The 19,302-nt window shown below is 51.4% G+C and overlaps 10 protein-coding genes across 10 annotated transcripts; 3 read left to right on the forward strand and 7 right to left on the reverse strand.

The window, feature by feature from the left end:
- Nucleotides 1-73: 73 nt before the first annotated feature.
- On the reverse strand, nt 74-1,121 carry Z517_10175 (uncharacterized protein; the record flags this gene model as incomplete). The annotated part of the gene is made up of 2 exons (XM_013423788.1): nt 74-583; nt 645-1,121. The coding sequence occupies 2 exons, from the start codon at nt 1,119-1,121 to the stop codon at nt 74-76; spliced, it is 987 nt and encodes a 328-aa protein (XP_013279242.1).
- A 688-nt stretch (nt 1,122-1,809) lies between these two features.
- Z517_10176 (1-(5-phosphoribosyl)-5-[(5-phosphoribosylamino)methylideneamino] imidazole-4-carboxamide isomerase) lies at nt 1,810-2,763 on the forward strand (the record flags this gene model as incomplete). The annotated part of the gene is made up of 3 exons (XM_013423789.1): nt 1,810-2,109; nt 2,225-2,411; nt 2,477-2,763. The coding sequence occupies 3 exons, from the start codon at nt 1,810-1,812 to the stop codon at nt 2,761-2,763; spliced, it is 774 nt and encodes a 257-aa protein (XP_013279243.1).
- Nucleotides 2,764-2,774: 11 nt separating this feature from the next.
- On the reverse strand, nt 2,775-3,972 carry Z517_10177 (uncharacterized protein; the record flags this gene model as incomplete). The annotated part of the gene is made up of 2 exons (XM_013423790.1): nt 2,775-3,392; nt 3,526-3,972. The coding sequence occupies 2 exons, from the start codon at nt 3,970-3,972 to the stop codon at nt 2,775-2,777; spliced, it is 1,065 nt and encodes a 354-aa protein (XP_013279244.1).
- Nucleotides 3,973-4,837: 865 nt separating this feature from the next.
- On the reverse strand, nt 4,838-5,107 carry Z517_10178 (uncharacterized protein; the record flags this gene model as incomplete). Its single annotated transcript, XM_013423791.1, has 2 exons — nt 4,838-5,027; nt 5,082-5,107. The coding sequence occupies 2 exons, from the start codon at nt 5,105-5,107 to the stop codon at nt 4,838-4,840; spliced, it is 216 nt and encodes a 71-aa protein (XP_013279245.1).
- Nucleotides 5,108-6,158: 1,051 nt separating this feature from the next.
- Nucleotides 6,159-6,610, reverse strand: Z517_10179 (uncharacterized protein; the record flags this gene model as incomplete). Its single annotated transcript, XM_013423792.1, has 2 exons — nt 6,159-6,213; nt 6,270-6,610. 2 exons carry the CDS (start codon nt 6,608-6,610, stop codon nt 6,159-6,161), a joined length of 396 nt encoding a protein of 131 aa, XP_013279246.1.
- Nucleotides 6,611-7,223: 613 nt separating this feature from the next.
- Z517_10180 (uncharacterized protein) lies at nt 7,224-8,093 on the reverse strand (the record flags this gene model as incomplete). Its single annotated transcript, XM_013423793.1, has 1 exon — nt 7,224-8,093. The coding sequence occupies one exon, from the start codon at nt 8,091-8,093 to the stop codon at nt 7,224-7,226; it is 870 nt and encodes a 289-aa protein (XP_013279247.1).
- A 1,897-nt stretch (nt 8,094-9,990) lies between these two features.
- On the reverse strand, nt 9,991-10,824 carry Z517_10181 (uncharacterized protein; the record flags this gene model as incomplete). Its single annotated transcript, XM_013423794.1, has 1 exon — nt 9,991-10,824. One exon carries the CDS (start codon nt 10,822-10,824, stop codon nt 9,991-9,993), a length of 834 nt encoding a protein of 277 aa, XP_013279248.1.
- A 980-nt stretch (nt 10,825-11,804) lies between these two features.
- Nucleotides 11,805-13,412, forward strand: Z517_10182 (homoserine O-acetyltransferase; the record flags this gene model as incomplete). Its single annotated transcript, XM_013423795.1, has 1 exon — nt 11,805-13,412. The coding sequence occupies one exon, from the start codon at nt 11,805-11,807 to the stop codon at nt 13,410-13,412; it is 1,608 nt and encodes a 535-aa protein (XP_013279249.1).
- A 148-nt stretch (nt 13,413-13,560) lies between these two features.
- On the reverse strand, nt 13,561-14,286 carry Z517_10183 (V-type proton ATPase proteolipid subunit 2; the record flags this gene model as incomplete). The annotated part of the gene is made up of 4 exons (XM_013423796.1): nt 13,561-13,881; nt 13,936-14,037; nt 14,146-14,163; nt 14,221-14,286. The coding sequence occupies 4 exons, from the start codon at nt 14,284-14,286 to the stop codon at nt 13,561-13,563; spliced, it is 507 nt and encodes a 168-aa protein (XP_013279250.1).
- Nucleotides 14,287-15,092: 806 nt separating this feature from the next.
- On the forward strand, nt 15,093-18,892 carry Z517_10184 (uncharacterized protein; the record flags this gene model as incomplete). Its single annotated transcript, XM_013423797.1, has 3 exons — nt 15,093-18,263; nt 18,318-18,749; nt 18,812-18,892. The coding sequence occupies 3 exons, from the start codon at nt 15,093-15,095 to the stop codon at nt 18,890-18,892; spliced, it is 3,684 nt and encodes a 1,227-aa protein (XP_013279251.1).
- Between the last annotated feature and the right edge of the window lie 410 nt (nt 18,893-19,302).

Consider the following 19,302-nt stretch of genomic DNA (forward strand, 5'->3'; position numbering starts at 1 on the left):
AATGGAGCTGACTTCGCGTCTCTTTACAAGATGTATGCAGTCGAAGTCAGGCGGTGAATGGACATAATCATCATTATCGTCGTCGAGTCTTGTCACGTGGTTTAGAAAAACCCTGTCCCTGGATATCGAAGACGTCTTTCTTGCTGAGCGTCAGAGTTCCTCCTCGAAATTTGCCCACAGCAGGGACATCGACGCCACGCTCTCTTCGGGTGTCTTTGGGCCTCGTTTTCCCGGAGGCTTTCTCCAGGATGATGCCATTCTCCTGGGCCTCCTTTCTCCGACTAGCCTCCCGCTCTGCCGCCTTCGCAAGGATCCCCCTTCTATGCGCCAGCGGCATCTTCTCTTGATGAAACATGGACCCCTTTGAACCCAAGGCCTGCATTCGCATGTCCACCATCTTGTGCCGATGGGATCCTAGTGTGGGTGATGCCTTTGCTTGCTCGAGTAGATGGGATTCTTTCAGGAGTCGTTGAAGGTCAAGGTCATGTTTGAGATTCAAGGCTTCGGCAGCGTCATCATCGTCGCCCTGCCTGGCTGAATCTTTGGTGACTACACCTTGTATCTCCTTTGGGGGCCGGGAACTCTGTCGCAAGGGTCAGTCCAAAGTTGTAACCACTCAGTCGAAGTAGGGACTTCCTCCTCACCATGAAGGTCTTGTAGTGTTGCCTACGAGTCTTAGCTTCTTCCGCCAGGTCACTGGCTGCGCGATGTTCCACAACCTCAACTGCGCCGTCCTGGTAACCTGAATCTGAGAGGCCATCCCACTCCGACTCTTCCTCGACCAAACCACAGTCCCCTACACCGCCTTGACTCTCTTCCTCTTCCTCCTTTTCTGGCGCAAGGAGCGCAGTAGTCTTAATCTCTGGCAGAGGTTCGAAAGCGGACTCGAAATATTTGCGGAATATTTCTCGATTGGCGTCGAGAGGCGTTGTGAGAGTCTGTCGTTCGTCGTCTTCCCGGTCGGAAGAGCGCAATCTTTGTCGAGTCGTAACAGCGACTTCCCGTTTCCGCTTCCCTAACATAGTTGAGAACAGGTATTGGTGATGTAGATTCAACAACGAGACGTCGATGTCATACTTTAAGCCAGAGTCAGAGTTGGAAAATGGTGCTGTTGACGGCATCGTACAGAATTCGGGGCTGATCCAAAAAGTTTCCAGTTTCCGGTTTCCCATGCGCCCCCAACGCGTCGAATTTTGATTGGCGGAATCTTTCGTGTGCCGCAGTCACACCGCAGCTCAACCAGCCCTGCCAGCGCCTTGCTCCTCTTCAAGCCTTGGATCAAGTTTGGCGCTCCTAATGGGTTTGGGAACAGAAAATCAGAGGGCGGTCACTACTGGCCGTACGGTGAGGTGACTCGAGTGTTACCCCATGCATATTATAGACCTGGACTCGGACGCACTGCTCGCAATGTCAATGGAGAAGGGTACACTGCTTACTACAAGCGTGAGGGAATTAGGCGGCAGAATGAGAAGCACCAGCCCGAAAGCACGGCTGTCTCATTGACCTTGTGAGCAAGGAAGAGGAAGCCAGTGAGACGAGGAGGTCTACTAGGTCTAGCAAGAGTAGATTATCAGTGCAACCCACGCCGAAGATGACCAGATGGAAGTCAGTATGTCTTCTCCGTTGCGGAGATCCGAATTAATACTTGATCTTCTCTGGGGAAAAATTTATCTAAATCCCCCACTTCCCTCAATAATTGCACTGTAATCCCACATCGCCTCCTATCTATACAACATCAGTGACCCTCCAGCCCAGAACGGGGGATCTTGAAACATCATCAGTCCATTCGCTACAGAAACTTACTCCTCCATGACCCGATTCCGACCCTGCATCGACCTCCATGCCGGCCAGGTCAAACAGATTGTCGGCGGCACCCTGAGCGCCCAGGAATCCGAGCTGAAGACCAACTACATCTCGCACCATCCGGCTGGACACTTTGCGACTCTTTACCGCGACGCCGATCTGTCGGGCGCTCATGTTATCATGCTGGGGCCGGGCAACGAACAGGCTGCGAAGGAGGCCCTCGCCGCCTGGCCAGGACGCCTTCAGGTGGGCGGTGGCATCACCGATGCCAACGCAAAGGAATGGATCAACGCTGGCGCCGAGAAGGTAAGCATAAGGCGATTTATTCCCCTGCTCATCATCATCGCCGAACTCGCATCCACTCCCGTTCATCCGTCCCCAAAATAACAGACATATCTAACGCTCAAACACCAAGCAGTAGGTCATTATCACGTCGTTCCTGTTTCCGAGCGGCCGCTTTTCCCTAGATCGACTGAAATCCGTGCTCTCGACGCTAGGGGACGACAGGGACAAACTCGTCATCGACCTCAGCTGCAGGAGGAAGGGCGATACGTGGTTGGTCGCCATGAACAAATGGCAGACCATCACCGAGATGGAGATCACCAGAGGTATGGATCCTTCGCGATGTGGCTGTTTTTTCCCAATTCGATACGCTCACACAAACCCACCGCAGAGAGCATCGGGATGCTCGAGCCCTACTGTTCGGAATTCCTCATCCATGCAGCCGACAACGAAGGTCTTCAGCAGGGCATCGACACAGAGCTCGTCACGAGGTTATCCGACTGGTGCACGATACCAGTGACATATGCTGGTGGCGCCCGCACGGTGGCGGATCTGGATCTGGTGAAGCAGTGTAGTCAAGGCAAGGTCGATTTGACCATCGGCAGTGCTTTGGACATCTTTGGCGGAAGTGGAGCCAGATTCGAAGACTGTGTCAGATGGAATGCAGAGAATGCCTGACCAAATGCTTGTCATCGACCGGGGCTTTCTCCCATCACGACGTCGACGCCACCGCTGTTGCTTCTTACAAGGCTGTCCAAAGTCTCCTGGGGCACTTCTTCGCCGCCAGCGCCCTGCTCAGTAGCAATAGTCTCATCAGCACTATCCATTCCGCCGTCCAGATCCATGTCCTCCACTACCGCATCATTCCTCCGGTATCCCAGCTTGATCATCCATGTCTGGCCGTCCACCTCCCTTTTTACCTCATATCCAACCTCGGCTTCCTCGACGAATTCGCCTCTGTGAAATACCCGTCGTCCAGCCCCCCACCTACACCAGCCTGCGGCATTCTTCTTTCCTCTGATCCTCCACTTGCGGCTCCTATGCATCAGCTCGCTCGCTCGCTTGATGCTTTTCAGCAAAACATCCCAGTCCAACATTGACGTTGAGCATCGGTGCGCACCTTCGAGGAGTAGTGGGCCTTGCGAGGGTGACCGCCGGGTGTTCTGCGACAATGGCGAATTTGCGCAGGAATCGTGTTCCTGCCCTAGCGTCTGCGGTACGGATTTCGTACGAGAGGTGGGGATTTGCAGCACCTCGTTCTTCTCCCTCCACAACATCATACTGGCACACAGAACTTTGAAGTCCAGCTACGGGGACTCATGGACAGAGGTTAGCATTTCGGATTTTTCTCGCGAGTGAAATGGAGGGGGCCCCAAGCTCATAAGAATGGCGAAAGCCCTTTTGAGACCGGAGGTGAAGAGAGAGGGAGAGGATACTCACATTGACCGCCGCCGTGGCTACACGCGCAATCCACCAGTCCAGGTGGAAGCCCATGGTCTGTGGTAACATCGCACGTCTCACGACTCGACGAGGTTGAGGTGCGTTGTGAACGGTGTCTTGATCCGAGTCCGCGTCCCAATCAATCGACTCTTCGGAGTCATCGTGTCCGTGTGCATCGTTCCCCTCGATTTCTTCTGCCTCCTTCTCTCCAGGGACGGTTCTTTCTTTCGCAACATTATGACTGTAACCTGTCCTGCCGGCGGCCTCCGGTGGGTTGGAAGCAAGGCGTCGCGACAACGCCACGATCGACGTCTGCGATGGCAACATGCCCTGCTCGGCATCTGTAAGAGCTAGAGCGTACCCTGACGGCGGGGAGGAGCACGCTTCGAGGACCGTCTCGTTCGACGACGACGAGTAGGAGGAACGGCCACGGGCCCGGCGTTGCATGGTGGTGGTGGTGGGTGGTGTTGCGTTGTTGATCCGGTCTTCCTGCGTAGACACATTTGGGAAAGGATGATGGGTGATCGAGAGGATCTCGTGGCGCGCAAATGTTAATTGTTGTTGTGTCCAGTCCCGTCATGCGATAGAAAGCGCGTATTAGATAGACACTTGCAACAAAGTGACAGTGGACGGAGGAGAAATACCAGAGGCCACAGCGGATTTTGCTTCACCCACTCTTAACCGAATTGATATATTTCACTTCCACTGGCTGTGCTTGCGAGGATTTTCTTTCCATGGTTCGTTTGTGACTATGAATCCCTCTTTTATTACGTTGGTGTGTCTGAGAATAATTTTGCATAGCAAATACAATATTCTACCTGGTCGATTTGTTCATATAAATGTCGCCAATCACTGAACTACAACCAAAGTCGACTACTGCCCACATGCCTGTATGAAAGAAAACACTCTCGTACACGAATCAATAAAGAGGCAAGTTCACTTGATTGTCAAGTATGAATGGCATATATTTTGACGCGACGATATGAGAAGCGATGAATTATTTTCAAACGGTCAATTGAACATAATGAGTTACAATATCATATGATTCAAGCTACCTGATGCGGTGCCATTGCTCACTTGAGCATGAGCGTCATAGGAACTACACTGTCATAATCGAAGCTCGTGAAAACCACCTGCAAGGATACCGCCAGGTTGTGTATTGACCATCATTCAACCGCTTGGACCGTAAGGTAAGAAAACATTCTTTGGAACTGTTGCAAGAGGGTATTGTAGGTCGAGAAGTAGTCCCAAGGTTGAGACGTCTAGTGAGTAGCAGCTTGCTTGTTGCCCTCAGCGGATGCCTGTACATTTGTTAGATGATGACAAAGAAGGACAACGATGAGGGACATACAGAGTTCTTGCTCTCGTCAATCTTGTCACCAACGGCGTCCTTTGCTGCAGAAGCACGGGTTCCGAGGGATGCATCAGAGTCTTTGGCGACGTTCTTGTTGGCCTCCTTGGAAGCACCAGAGGTGGCTTCGTTGACCTTGTCACCGACGTAGCTATAGAAGCATCAATATCACGAAGACATGGTAACACGTAGAATGGCAACATACTTGGCAGTGTTCTTGATGGTATCCATTGTGGATGAAGTTTGTGATTTGATTTGAATTTGGGTTGATGTGAGAAATTTGATGGATTTTGAGAAACGGTCTGGTGGATGATGGAAAGAAAGTGGAAGTGGAATGAGGAAGAGAGAGAGATACTTATAGTCGAGCAGAATGAGTCTGCGTACGATGTCACTGCCGTTTGCCTACTTTGCCTGCTTGCCCCGCGTTACGACTTTCACGTGTGACTTCCTTCTTCACGGTCATTGACTCCTTCCTTGGGCTACCTTCGAATCCCCCACTTCAATTGCCTGGATAGCCAGTCACATTGCTCCGCAACCAGAGTCAAACAAAGGAAATCGCGTCTAAGATTTCAGCTTGATTCAATCTGAGGTCATTCGGGATGCTCTGCCACCGATGACCACCACAGTGCTCTCGGAGATACTATGACGTCCTCTGACCTGCTGACACCCACTTACACGTCCTGGATACCACCTGCCCACCAAACCCAGGAAGGTAAAAGTCAATGCTGAACAAAGAGTAGATCCATGACTTGAGGGGTGACGACATGAGGTGGAAAGGACCCACAACTGCGCTAACAATTTCCACCAATTATACCACAAGCTATGCGGCTGCCTGTGGCTGATCGTGGCTTGCTTGTGGCGCTCGTATCTCATTGGGGCTTCGTCATTCGAGATTTAGGAACTTAGATCCGACCACAGACACGACTTGTGGCTGTCTTTCTTTTCTATCATGACGTATGACGACAAGCACAACTTGCTACAAGGATGATTTGTGCCATGTGAAACCCGGGTTCTTCCTCGCTTGCTGCAGCTCACCAGCAATGACAGGGAGCAATCACGCCCGATCACGCCAACCACTAAGAGCATCGGCTACGAACCACCCCAAGGCGCTCTTCGACCGAGGACCACGGCACCAAACTTCGTCATTCTCCCTCAAAAGTGCAGAATAGCATGGCCTTCTAAATGGATATCTGGGAAATCTTCTCCCTTGTTAGGCTCTTATTGCGGAGATCCTCAGTAGCTGCATGTGACACTTGCTTTCCCATGTGCCACGCAGGCCACGCTATGCGCCTTTCCCATCGCGCTTCGGGCTGTGTGTTGTGAACCTCAGGTAGTATCTGATAGAACAGCATGTCAAGGCTGGCCTGATGTAAGACAACGGCAGTTCACGTACCCGTCAGGATCGGTTAATCTGAAATCCTTCAGTCCCCAATCCTGCAATTGGATGTCGGCGTCCAGCTTCCATCCCTTGGCAACAATCAAGTCTCTCTCCTTTTCCAAGTCGTCCACTTCGACTACTATCTCAATTCCTTTCATCGGGCGGCGGTAACTTGCTTTCTCTTCAAGCGTCTCGGTCGACCCTGTCTCGATGGCGCCGATGAAGATGTTGTCGCGCCCGAGGTAGGCGTAGTCGCCATTCCGCTTGATCAAGACAAAGTTGAGGATGGTGGAATAGAAGTCAATCATCCGTTGGAGGTCAGATGGGAATATTTCAATGCGCAACGAGGCTGGCATCGTGAGCACAATATTTGGTCAGAAACCGAGGTGTTTTCCCCCTCACAATCTACTTTGATCATGCTCTCGCAGTCCATTGAACAGACTATACCTGTGTATTTATACTTTGAAGCTGTTCCTCCAACGGAGTCTTTCGCTTCACAGACACTCCGGCCTTTCACCCTCGTGGCATTGGGGCTCTGCAACGTCGCTGTCACCCAACTTTGTCAGCGACGAGGTCTAGAGCCCAATCGACCATCGGCCAGTCGGTTTCCTTGGCATTGACTGACTCAGCCGATGTTCAGATGTAACACCCACGTAATGTTTCTTCTGGTCCTGCAGGATACACGTACTCGGATTGAGGGCGTCGAGAAACCGAGTGGTCTCGATATTACAAAGGTCGTCTTGGAGGACGGCCAAGATATCCTTGCTACACCGTGTTCTGGTCAAAGGGCACCAAAATTAAAAACACCAGGCTTTTGGTTCTGGTATAGCCACGACCATTGCAGAATCCACTGACAGTGATGGTGATAACCATTGATTGACTGTAACATTACTCGAGTGTATTAGTACCTAAGAAGATGCAAGTGCTTCCGAATGTCATCCGTCTTTTCATCCCACGGTTGATAGTCGATCAAATCCCCTGCCCGGCCAAGAAATCCAGCATCAGCTTCGCAATCTCTTCCGTGTGACTCTCGACTAAAAAGTGTCCACCTTCCAGCAACACCAGTTTCAGGGATTTCACATCCCTCTTGAAGGCTTCCGCTCCCGAAGGCGGGAAGATGATATCGTTCTTGCCCCATACCGCTAGCACAGGCACATTACTCTGCCGCACGTACGCCTGAAACTTGGGATACAGTGCGACGTTAGTGCCATAGTCCCTGAATAGATCAAGTTGGATCTCCTTGTTGCCCGGCCGGCACATGAGGGCATAGTCGAGATGATATGTCGCCGGATCATCAATCTTTTCAGCTTCGGGCTCTCCGTTCAGATACTGATCCTTTGTGGCCTCAAAAGACAAGACGGCGCCCGAAATCATCTCGCGCAATTGCTTCTCCTCGTCAGACCCGGTATCAGAAGCCCATAGTTTCCGAAGAGGATCCCAAAACGACGACAAGCCTTCTTCATAGGCATTGCCATTCTGAGAAATGATGGCGGTGATAGCCTCTGGCCGCTCAAGCGCCAGGCGAAATCCTGTCGGGGCACCATAATCAAACACATACACCGCGAATTTCCGGATATTGAGAACGTCAAGGAAGGCTCCGATTGTAGTCGCGAGATTGGCGAAAGTGTACTCGAAGTTCAAGGAGGCAGGTATTTCTGTGAAACCAAAGCCAGGTAGGTCTGGAGCGATAACATGGTATTTATCGGCGAGAATAGGGATAAGTTTCCGGTATTGGTTTGAGGAGGATGGAAAACCATGTAACAGGAGAATCGTGGGTTTGCTTGGAGAGCCTGCTTCCCGATAGAAGACTTTGATGCCATTAGGCAGAGTCGTGTACATTTTGAATAATAGGGTCGATGGGGGATGGACTGTATGATGGTCGTCTGTGCTAGAAGTAATTTGAGCTTGGTTCTCTGATATCTACTGACCGACTCGAAGACGTGATGGGGATATAGGGACTTAACTGCTATATATACCTGACCTGATGCTCGAACAAGATGAGTGAATACAAAGGCTCAAGCAACTCGACACAGTTCAAGATCGAGCTGTAGCTTAGCCCGTGAACAAGCCCCCAGATCCAATTACGCCTCATTATACAGACCTATTGAAACGTCATCTGACAAACACAGATATCTCAAGCTCAACAGGACACTTCTGAGAGTTTGCCTAGAGATGCGATATGACATTCTTTGCATTGATATTTGATCTTGGAACCGCTGACAAAGAAGCCTAGAAGAGCAATTGGCGCAGTATCTGAGTTTTGTCACTTTAAGCCTGCATGCTGGTCGTCCACGGAGATGCAAGGATGAGGGAAAGGGGGAGTATAGCAGTTGGTTGTAGACAAGTCGCCGCTCCAAGATGACCTCAGAGGCACTAAAAGTGGCAGGATATATGCGTATGCTTTGGAAATGGTGAGAACCGCCACGGCAAAAGAGCAAGCTCCAATTTCTGTTTCAGGAAATCAAAACTTGCCCTGAACGGCCTAAGGCATCCTGGACATCCCGCTCTTTTTGCGCCTCGGGTCAGCGTGATATCAAACTCACCAACTCAACCTCCAATTACATATCACGGCTGAACTACATTCATCCACGTGGTATCGCTCTTCGTGGCTTGCCATCTTTTCTCGTACTGCTTTGCAATTAGGCCGATTGCTGCTTTTGATGACACCGCTGACCTGCGCAAACTGTGGAGTAGATCTGGCTGATACCACCGCGTTCGGGAGTTGTTCCCCTGGGTCTATACCAAAGCTGAGAGAAGCTAAGTAAGCCTCGACCGAGATGACAGGGTCACGATGAACCAGTTACCACAGCAGCTGTGGCCAAGTCACTCCCGTCAGCGGCACAAGGTATCCAGGAGCATGAATCTGGCGACATTGATTCCTTAAAGGAACATCTTTGTGAACCAGCAAAGTTCATTCTGCTGCTGCTTTTCATCTCAGACGTGTTCGCTGCTTTTCACTTCCGCCACCAGTGGAGTAGTGCTCCGACAACATGGCCGCTTCAGGCCTTTACCCTGTGGCGAAGCGGGAAACTAATGGTCCTATCGACATCTGGGTTTTATCAAGAGCGAGAAGAGCGCAAGGCGGCAGGGGACCCCTGGTCCCTCAAACGGGTTATGCTGGTGTTCGTCGAGGCCGAAAGGCTGTATCGCCATAGACCGACTTGGGACAAATGAGGCCTGACTAGTCCACTTCATGAACCAGCGAAACAACTGCTCCTGCTGCTTTTCAGCTTGTCGCTGCTCGCTGCTTTGTATGTCCATGCTGGTCTTTCACCTCGTGAATCGGCTAGTTGCCTTCTGTGGAGCAAGGTTTGCCGCACAACAAGTTGTGAGCACAGCTCAAGAGAAGAGGAACCAGTAATGGAGTGGACACATGGATACGAGGAGGTGATGCCACGTCAAGACGAATATACGTTGGGAGAGCATAAGAGCATGTATTTTCCCACGCACACAGGACTCCGCCATGCAGATGTGGATATTCCTGGAGTGTATGGCACGCGAGGAGCGAAGAGGGGAAGAGAGCCTTCAGATACCGAGAACGCAATACGGCAATGCTTCGCAGAATAAGTGACAGTCAGGACGAATCACTTCATGTAGGAGGTTTGTTTTATATTGCAGAAAGTGAGTATGTTCATGTACAGCACTTTTGAACTCTGAGTTGGTTCTACACAACCCTAGCGGTGAGCATTGACACGCCCTCAGTCAACCAATCTTGTTCTGCCGACACCCAGGATGTCTACAACTTGTGTCTCTTCTGTCCACTAGCAATCTTCTTGAACTCTTCCTGCGGTGCCCCCTGGATAAACCTCTTCATGCCCTCCATCACCTCCCGAACTCCTTGTGCTTCGAGGCCTTCCAAGAACGGCCGTCTGATCAGTTCCTTGATCTTCAGAATGGACTCTTGGTTCAGATGCTCGCCCAACTTGTCATCGATTTCTGCCAGCACTTGTTTCAGGAACCCATCAGAGTCGTTCTGGTCCTTACCAGAAAAGACCTTGTTCACGAAGCCGCAAGCCACGAGCTCATCACATGGGATCTTGCGGGACATGATGAGTGCTTCGTTGGCCTTTGTCAGACCCATGCGCTGCACGAGTCCAATGCTCGCACCACCCTCTGCGACTAGTCCAAGCGAGGAGAACGGCGTCAACAGGAAGGTATGCGGTGTGGCATAGATGAAGTCGCAGAAGCCCAATATGGCTGCGGACAACCCCACTGTTGGCCCGTTCAGCGCACCAACCAAGATCTTCGGGTGCGTATAGAACGACCGTGTGATATCCAAGTTGTTGCTCACGAACCCCTTCAAGATATCATTCCGTGCGGCATCTTTGTCCAAGCCCGGTCCAACACCAGGTCTGGTAGAATTGACATTTGCACCCGCGGAGAAAAACCGACCCGAGCCTGTGATCACCGTGACACTGATGTTGGGATTCTCAGCGATCTCCCGGAGGAGGCAGGAGATGCGGTAGTAGTAAGGTTGGCTCATGGCATTTAGTTTCTTGGGTTGATTGAGGGTGATGATCGCGATACGGCCTTGCTCCCTGTAGAGGACTGCTTCTTCTGGGGAAGCCATGATAGCGGTTGCTGAGGATGGACTGAAGACGGTAGGATCGCAAAGGGAGGGACACGGCGGACGTGCTCGGCTCGAGGGCAAGAGGGGAGGAACTTGATACTCGTCGAGATATACCTGAGGTTGAACAAGGGCAAGCAAAGGAGCCTGGAATATGCTGGTGAATGGATCCTTTGGAGTCCTTTCTAGCTCCTAGAAGACCTGGGGTTAGTGTTAGGTATATAAAATGGTTTCAATCATTGACCCTCGGCACTTTCCAAGACAGCTATCGCCGTGAACGACTACTAATCAAGGAGGTGTTTGGAGTATTATTGAACGGTGAATTCATGGCGGGTCAAAGTGTGGAGATGCATCGGCTGGCGGTTCAGTCCCTGTGCTGGGAACTGAGCCGAGGTTCCCGGAATATCAACCAACTTGCTTTGCCGCATCGTTCCCTACGGTCAAATCAGAAGAGTATTCGGCTCCCGGCTCGTTGTTTGTTTCTACTCAGCCGACTGAATAGAAAGCTTCAGCGAGACCGCACCGCAGATGCTAGAGGAATTGGGTTTGAGCATCATGTCTTGCTTTGTCGCAATTTTTTGACATCCCTGTCCTCCCGAAGTAGGACAGACGTATCGATATCTCCCAATTTGGGTGTCCATCATAGCAACAAGCGTAGAACAATCTGGGTTGGACCAATGTCATGGTCCATATCGGGTCCTTTCAGGTAAAGGGTTTCTCCATCGACGAGGCCGTCACCTAGGGCTGGAGCAAGCACGGCGACAAGGCTGAATTCCCATACAAGGCAGGTTAGGCGAACGATCTCTTTACTGCTTTGTTATTGGTCGCTGATGTCGTGATCATTGACTGCGCGGTCGACTCCCCTACCAGTTTCGTCCCAAAATTGTTAAAGCCCTGGAAAATGCATGTCACATTTCTTAACTGGAGGGGCCCCGCTCCCTCCTCTATGCTCTCTACCAGTTTGAAATCCTGCACAGCTCAACATGGCTGTTCCCCGAGGTGCCCAGATCGCAGCACGGCTCCTGAGTCGAGGCTCAAGGGCTCTCACTTCCAATTCATCCTCATCTATAAGGGAACACAGGTTCGCCCACTCGCTTGCAAAATCGGAGACCCAGCGGAGAAGAAATGCGTCCCTACACACACGAGCAAGCCATTATGCGCAGGCTGCCGCCGCCGCCGTACGAGAAGAAGACTCCTTCGAGGGGTCCGAGTCCACAAACCCGGCAATGTCTTTTCCGTGTCTTGACGCTCAAGAACTGAAGACGGCCGCTTTGCAGAACCGTTCTCTCGAATCAGGACCTGAACCGTCTTACACCACGGGGAAACACATGGTATTTCGCAGCTCTGAGCCCATGCTGCTGGATTGGGGCGGGATTCTACCCGAATTCGATATTGCTCATGAGACTTGGGGGGCATTGAACGCGGACAAGAGCAATGCAATTCTGCTGCACACTGGGTTGTCGGCGTCGAGCCATGCACACAGCACTGAAGCCAACCCAAAGCCTGGGTGGTGGGAAAAGTTCATTGGGCCTGGTTGTCCCTTAGATACCAGCAAACACTTTGTGATTTGCACGAACGTTATAGGCGGTTGCTATGGCTCGACTGGACCTTCTTCGATCGACCCGTCCGACGGTCAGCGATATGCCACTCGGTTCCCCATCTTGACCATGGACGACATGGTCAGAGCGCAAGCGCGGCTTCTGGATGGTCTTGGTATTGACAAGCTCTACGCCAGCGTGGGCGCCAGTATGGGTGGAATGCAAAGTCTCGCTTTCGGCGTGCATTTCCCAGACCGAGTGGGCAAAATAGTCAGCATTTCGGGTTGTGCAAGAAGTCACCCATATAGTATCGCAATGCGGCACACTCAACGGCAAGTGTTGATGATGGATCCCAAATGGAACAGAGGTTTCTACTACGACAGTATTCCTCCACACACGGGGATGAAGCTCGCGCGCGAAATTGCAACAGTGACATATCGCAGTGGGCCGGAATGGGAGAACCGGTTTGGGAGGCAGCGAGCCGATCCCAGTAAACAGCCTGCTCTGTGCCCGGATTTCTTGATTGAAACGTACCTGGACCACGCGGGTGAGAAATTTTCCTTGGAATATGATCCAAATTCTCTGCTTTATGTGAGCAAGGCCATGGATCTCTTCGATCTGGGGTGGGCGCACCAAGAAAGTACCAGAGAACGGAGGCAAAAGAACCAGGAGAAGCTAGTCAACTTCCACGGGGCAGCGGCAATTCGAAATGACCCAGCATGCAGCCTAACGCTACCGTCGAAGAATTACGAAGAGAAAGTCTCCACCGCGCCAATGGACGAAGCTGTTACCCCCGGCCATCAAGGGCCACCCAGAGATCTCGTCCAGGGAATGGCACCCTTGCGCAGTCATCCTGTGTTGGTGATGGGTGTGGCGAGTGATATCCTCTTCCCGGCATGGCAGCAAAGAGAGATTGCTGAGACCTTGAGGGCGACGGGAAACAATCAAGTAACGCACGTAGAGCTTGGTGAGGATATTAGTTTGTTCGGACACGACACATTCCTCCTGGACCTGGAGCATATTGGCGGCAATCTTGGGAAATTTCTGCAGTAAGCGCATACAGCATTCATAGTCATAAGATGCGATAAATGTCGCTCCGAACCCTCTCATTTCAAAGTGGCAACAGCCAGGTTCTATTCTTGAAATACTAGCCTTCGAAGTGAAGACGTTTTATCCTCCTCCAACATTGTTGGGCGGTCGTTCAACTCTTCGAATGCAGAATCAACCCCACAATCAACCCATAAAGCCCCAATACTTCACCAAAGATCAAAATGAGCACCATGCCCACAAATATCCTGCTTTGCTGCATGTAACATCTCACTCCCATATCTCCCACAATCCCAATGGCATAGCCTGCCGCGAGACCAGCCAGACCGACGCTTAATCCGGAAGCCAGGTGCATAAATCCTGTGAACAAGCTGTAGTTCTGCTGCGGCGGAGGTCCCATGTCTCCCGCGATAAGCACGGCGATGACGAGGGCGTAGACGGCGATGATACCAGACATAACGACAGGGATCAGGGACTGCCATTCGCGGTCAAACAAAACACATCAATCATCCCGTTGCGCGTTCCATACCTTCATGATCAGGTCAGGACGGTAAGTTCCAACACCAGCAATTCCGATGCCTGATTTCGCGGTGCCATAGGCGGCTCCGATACCTGTACAACTGCTCAGTATCTTGTGTGTGTCCATTTATCTTTTCATAACCATACAGCCAAAGATCATCTAGAGCGCATGGACGGTCAGCATAGACGGTCTCGGTGGTTTGAGGCTAGCTCGACGTACAGCAGAGGCAATTCCGGCCTGTATGATTCTGCATGTTAGTTTTGTTTCGTCAGAGAAGGTCTAGTGAGAGATTACCATGCCAAAGAAGGGAGCAAAGTTGGGCGTGAGTTCACTGCCAGGTCCTTCTGTAATTGTTGCCATGGTGGCAGATTTCAGTGTCTAATGGAAAGTTGTCGGAGAAAAGCAGGAAAGAGAAGTGGTTTGAAAAGGTGCGACAGGAGAGGTGGGTGCTCGAAGCACCTTGTGGGTAACGTTCTGCCGATGAAGCTTGGGATGGATGATGGTGATGATGTGCCTGCGCATCTGCCACCGCAGGCAGGAGGGAAGCTGGGCTTTGCTGCTTAGAGGAGGTTAGAGGAGCAGGCGCAGCCAATGGCGACCCCAGATTCAGGCTTGGATTAGCAGCAGTCGATCCTCGTCCAACTGCATCGTTTTCTCCCCCATCCCATTCCCATTTCCATTCCCACTACATGCTATACTGGCTCTATCTATTGATCTTCTCACCATTACTACTCATTAATTCGTACATAGTCATTGAGAACATCTCCTTTCTCTCCCTGCTGGCACGGTGAGAGCATGACGCGGAATCTGTGCGACCATCATCTGTAATCTCTGACCATCCCTCATCCACGTCGACCTCCTCCACTCGTGCAGCACGCACACATATTCCCAACCTGAATATCGGCCACCCACTGTCCTCGACTGTCAATTCATTCCATTACGTCGAGACCACGATTCCGATCGCTGCCCTTCATTCTGCCGTCGCTACTAAAGAATTAAAAAAGTTGGGGGCGGGGGAGAGAATTCAAGATCGCGAAAAGAGGAGACAGAAAAAGCCCCCTGCACTCTACACGCGGCAGATCAGAGACTCCATCACTACAACTCTCCATGCTGGTCCAATAACTACTCCTCTGCTATATCGCTCTTTCCCTCTCCTCTGACCGAGCATGGCAGACTATGGTCTGCCCGATTCTCGCTATTATGGTGCAAGACCACCTCCTCCACAGCATGGAGGCCCGGCCGATCAAAGAGATACCGCCTTCCATAATATCTTTGGCGGTGCTCCACCTCCAGGGAGGTCCCAGACAATGACAACACAATCCGTTGGTGGCATGTACGATCGACTGCCCAGCATGACTTCGCAACACCAGCAACATACCATGTCCATGAGACACGGACCCCCTCCACCCATGCGTCAGATGCCTCAATCCTACGACCGCTCCAACGGCATTGCTCCGGGCCAGCCGTATACAAATGGCGCAAACAATGCAAGACCGCCGCCGCACAATCCCGCGCCAATGTTTCCTGATCGGCGACCTTACCCTCCGCCTCAGCGGATAGACACACGGCCTGGTGTTCCCTCGTCAATGTCGATGTCGTCCTACGATCGCAGACCTGTTCCCAACCGAATGCCTCCTCCGGCATTAAACAATGATGGATATAGGTCGCGGTCCATGGTGAGGCCTGGAGAGCCGACCATGGGCTATCGTCCACCACCCAGTAGCTTCCAGCAGGGTACTGCCAGTGCCTTTCGACAGCAACCTTACGCCGGAATCGGTGGTTCAAGGACGACAGCTCAAGGCAGACACATACCGGAAAGAGTCGATGGGGATAGATCCATGTCGATGGGATCGTTCGCCTTGGATCGAGATCATACTCAGCAATTGACAAGTGGCAGAGTCGTGCCTCATCGTCGTCGGGAATCAGAATCAGACCCTTTTGCAGATCATCATGCCTCGTCGAACGGCTCGTTTAGTTCAACTAATTCCCCAGGATACGGTATCACTCCACGGTCGCGACGCCCTAGTGAGGGAAGTAACCCCCCGCGCACTACGTCTGCCGCTTCTGGCACCTCAGCTGCGTCTGACTTGACGCCAACAACCACCATGAATGTGTCGCGTAACGACAGCATGATGAGTAGGCCGACAGGCTCGGCTCATTCGTCAGCCAGTCAAACAACGACTGTTGTCCAAAGAAAATCGCCTCTTGTCTACCCTGCCCTTCTGTCACGCGTTGCAAGCGCTTTTCAGGAAAGGATCGGCGTTGGCGACAGAACTAAGAATGATCTCTCTTACAAGAATGCCTTCACAGGGGCAGAGGCTGTCGACTTAATCGCCTACATCATCAAAACAACAGACAGAAACCTTGCTTTACTTCTCGGACGCGCCCTTGATGCCCAAAAGTTCTTTCATGACGTTACCTATGAGCATCGACTGAGAGATGCTCCGGGAGAAGTGTACCAGTTCCGGGAAACCATGGGAGAGGAGGCGTCCTCAAAAGATGTCAACGGTGTTTTCACGTTGCTGACGGAGTGTTATTCTCCAACCTGCACAAAAGACCACCTCTGCTACTCGATCGCGTGTCCTCGGCGGCTTGAACAGCAAGCTCGCCTGAATTTACGGCCACAGCCCGGGTTGCGACACTCCAACTCGAGAGGAAGTCTACACGGCGAGGAAGACCAGGAACAGAAGCTCTGGATCAACAGCGTTCCAAAGGAGGTCGCCGACAAGATCGATGACAGAGAGAAGAAGAGACAGGAAGTCATCTCAGAGCTCATGTACACAGAACGTGACTTTGTCAAGGATTTGGAATATCTCCGCGATTTCTGGATAAGGCCACTTCGCGGCGCCGGCAATGTCATGTCTCCCATCAAGGAGGAGCGACGAGAGAAATTTGTTCGCACCGTCTTCGGTAACTGTCTGGAGGTTCTTGCAGTGAATGGCAGGTTCGCGGAAGAGTTGTCAAAGCGGCAGAAAGAACAGCACGTGGTGCACAGCATTGGTGACATCTTTCTCAAATTTGTGCCGCAGTTCGACCCCTTCATCAAATACGGTGCGAATCAGATGTACGGCAAATACGAATTCGAGAAAGAGAAAGGCGCCAATCCGGCCTTTTCGCGGTTTGTCGACGAGACTGAGCGCCTCAAAGAGTCGAGAAAGCTTGAGCTGAATGGTTACCTTACGAAACCAACAACGCGACTAGCCAGATATCCGCTATTGTTGGACAATGTGTTGAAGTACACAAAAGATGACAACCCAGACAAGAAGGATATACCCAAAGCCATCGGTCTGATCAAGGATTTCTTGGCCCGAGTCAACGCGGAAAGTGGTAAAGCCGAGAATCACTTCAACTTGCTTCAGCTGAATCAACAGCTCAAGTGGAATGCTGGAGAGTACACGGATCTGAAACTTACAGAGGAGAACCGGGTCATCCTGACCAAGATGAGCTTCAAGAAGTCCCCCGCCGACAGTGCCGAAGTTCAAGTGTATCTCTTCGATCACGCAGTCCTCATGTGCCGTGTCAAAAATGTCAACAAACGAGAGGAACTTCGAGTGTACAGAAAGCCGATTCCACTGGAGCTCCTCGTTATCGCCGAGATGGATCAAGTCATCCCCCGCCTGGGTCTCGCAAAGCGTTCCTCGTCGAGTCTCATTCCCGGCAACAAACCGTCCACTTCAAGCACCCCAGGTCAAAAAGAGGTGTATCCCATCACTTTCCGACATCTTGGAAAAGGTGCATATGAGCTTCAGCTATATGCCACCTCCATCACCCAGCGCAAAAAGTTTATTGAACTGGTGGAGCAGCAGCAAAGCAAACTTCGCGACCGAAGTAGTGCCTTCTACACAAAGACTATATTATGCGAAGGATTCTTCAACGCTCAGAATCGGGTCAATTGTCTGGTGCCAACTGACGGAGGTCGCAAGCTCATTTATGGGACCGACAACGGTATTTATATTGCTGATCGATGGCCAAAGGACAAATCCCTCAAGCCCAAGCGCATTCTCGACGCTACCCAAGTGTCCCAGATCGATACGCTGGAGGAATATCGACTGTTGCTGGTGCTGTCGAACAAAACTCTCACTTCATATCCTTTTGATGCACTGGATCCAAATAATCAGAATCCTCTGGCGACTAGACCTCGCAAGATTCAGGGTCATTCTAACTTCTTCAAAGCTGGAATTGGCCTGGGGCGACATTTGGTGTGCTCCGTGAAGACTTCGGCATTATCCACTACCATCAAGGTATACGAGCCCATGGATGATCTTACTAAGGGTAAGAAGAAGCCGGCAATCAGTAAGATGTTTGCCAGTGGCCAGGATGCTCTAAAGCCTTTCAAGGTAAAACCATCTGTCGCGAAAATTGCGAAATTTGATGCTAACAAAGTACTCTAGGAATTTTACATCCCAGCTGAATCGACATCAGTACACTACCTCCGCTCCACACTATGCGTTGGCTGTGCGAAAGGCTTTGAGGTCGTCTCGCTTGAGACCACCGAGCGACAATCCCTGCTCGATCAAGCCGACACGTCGCTTGACTTCGTGACACGAAAGGAAAACGTCAAACCCATCCACATTGAACGGCTCAATGGCGAATTCCTGCTCAACTATTCCGACTTCAGCTTCTTTGTCAACCGGAACGGATGGCGTGCGAGACAGGACTGGAAAATTACATGGGAAGGAACTCCGCAGGCATTTGCACTGAATTATCCCTACATCCTCGCGTTCGAGCCGTCCTTCATCGAGATTCGGCATATTGAGACGAGCGAGTTGATTCATGTGATGACGGGCAAGAATGTCAGGATGTTGCATTCGAGTACGAGAGAGGTGAGTGGCTGCTATCTGCTCTTTTTATGGGGAGTACTGCCCTGCTAACAACCTGTGCCTAGATTTTGTACGCTTACGAAGACGAGACCGGCGAGGATGTCATCGCTAGTCTTGACTTCTGGACCCAAGCTCAAGGCAGTTAGAGCTTGAGAAAGAATGGGTGGCCAGATTGGAAAGTTTGCTGTTTCAGCTTTTAGCCCTGTTTTATTTTGCTTGCTTTTACGGATGGATGAATGGGCTACACGTCAGGTTCATGAGGGCCCGCTGCAATGGGCTCAGCAAAGGGAGTTGGAGACACTGATCTGGCACCGGCAATTGGCAAACGGAAAGGATGGTGTCGACATCTACTCACACGTGAATGGAAATGGTGTCAACAAGCCTTATGCGCTGACATGGAAAGGAGACACACGAGACATATGGACCATGTGGGAACTATTCCTGGCTTGTCGGGAAGAGTCGACGGGCTGGATGAAGAGGCCAGAGTTCTTGCAGCGTCCACAGAATTCCTAAAGCGAACTTCCACCTTTGAGTTTTGTTCCTCTGCTGGTTCAGT

The sequence above is a fragment of the Fonsecaea pedrosoi genome, assembly GCF_000835455.1.
Source record: "Fonsecaea pedrosoi CBS 271.37 unplaced genomic scaffold supercont1.7, whole genome shotgun sequence".
NCBI lineage: Eukaryota > Fungi > Ascomycota > Eurotiomycetes > Chaetothyriales > Herpotrichiellaceae > Fonsecaea > Fonsecaea pedrosoi.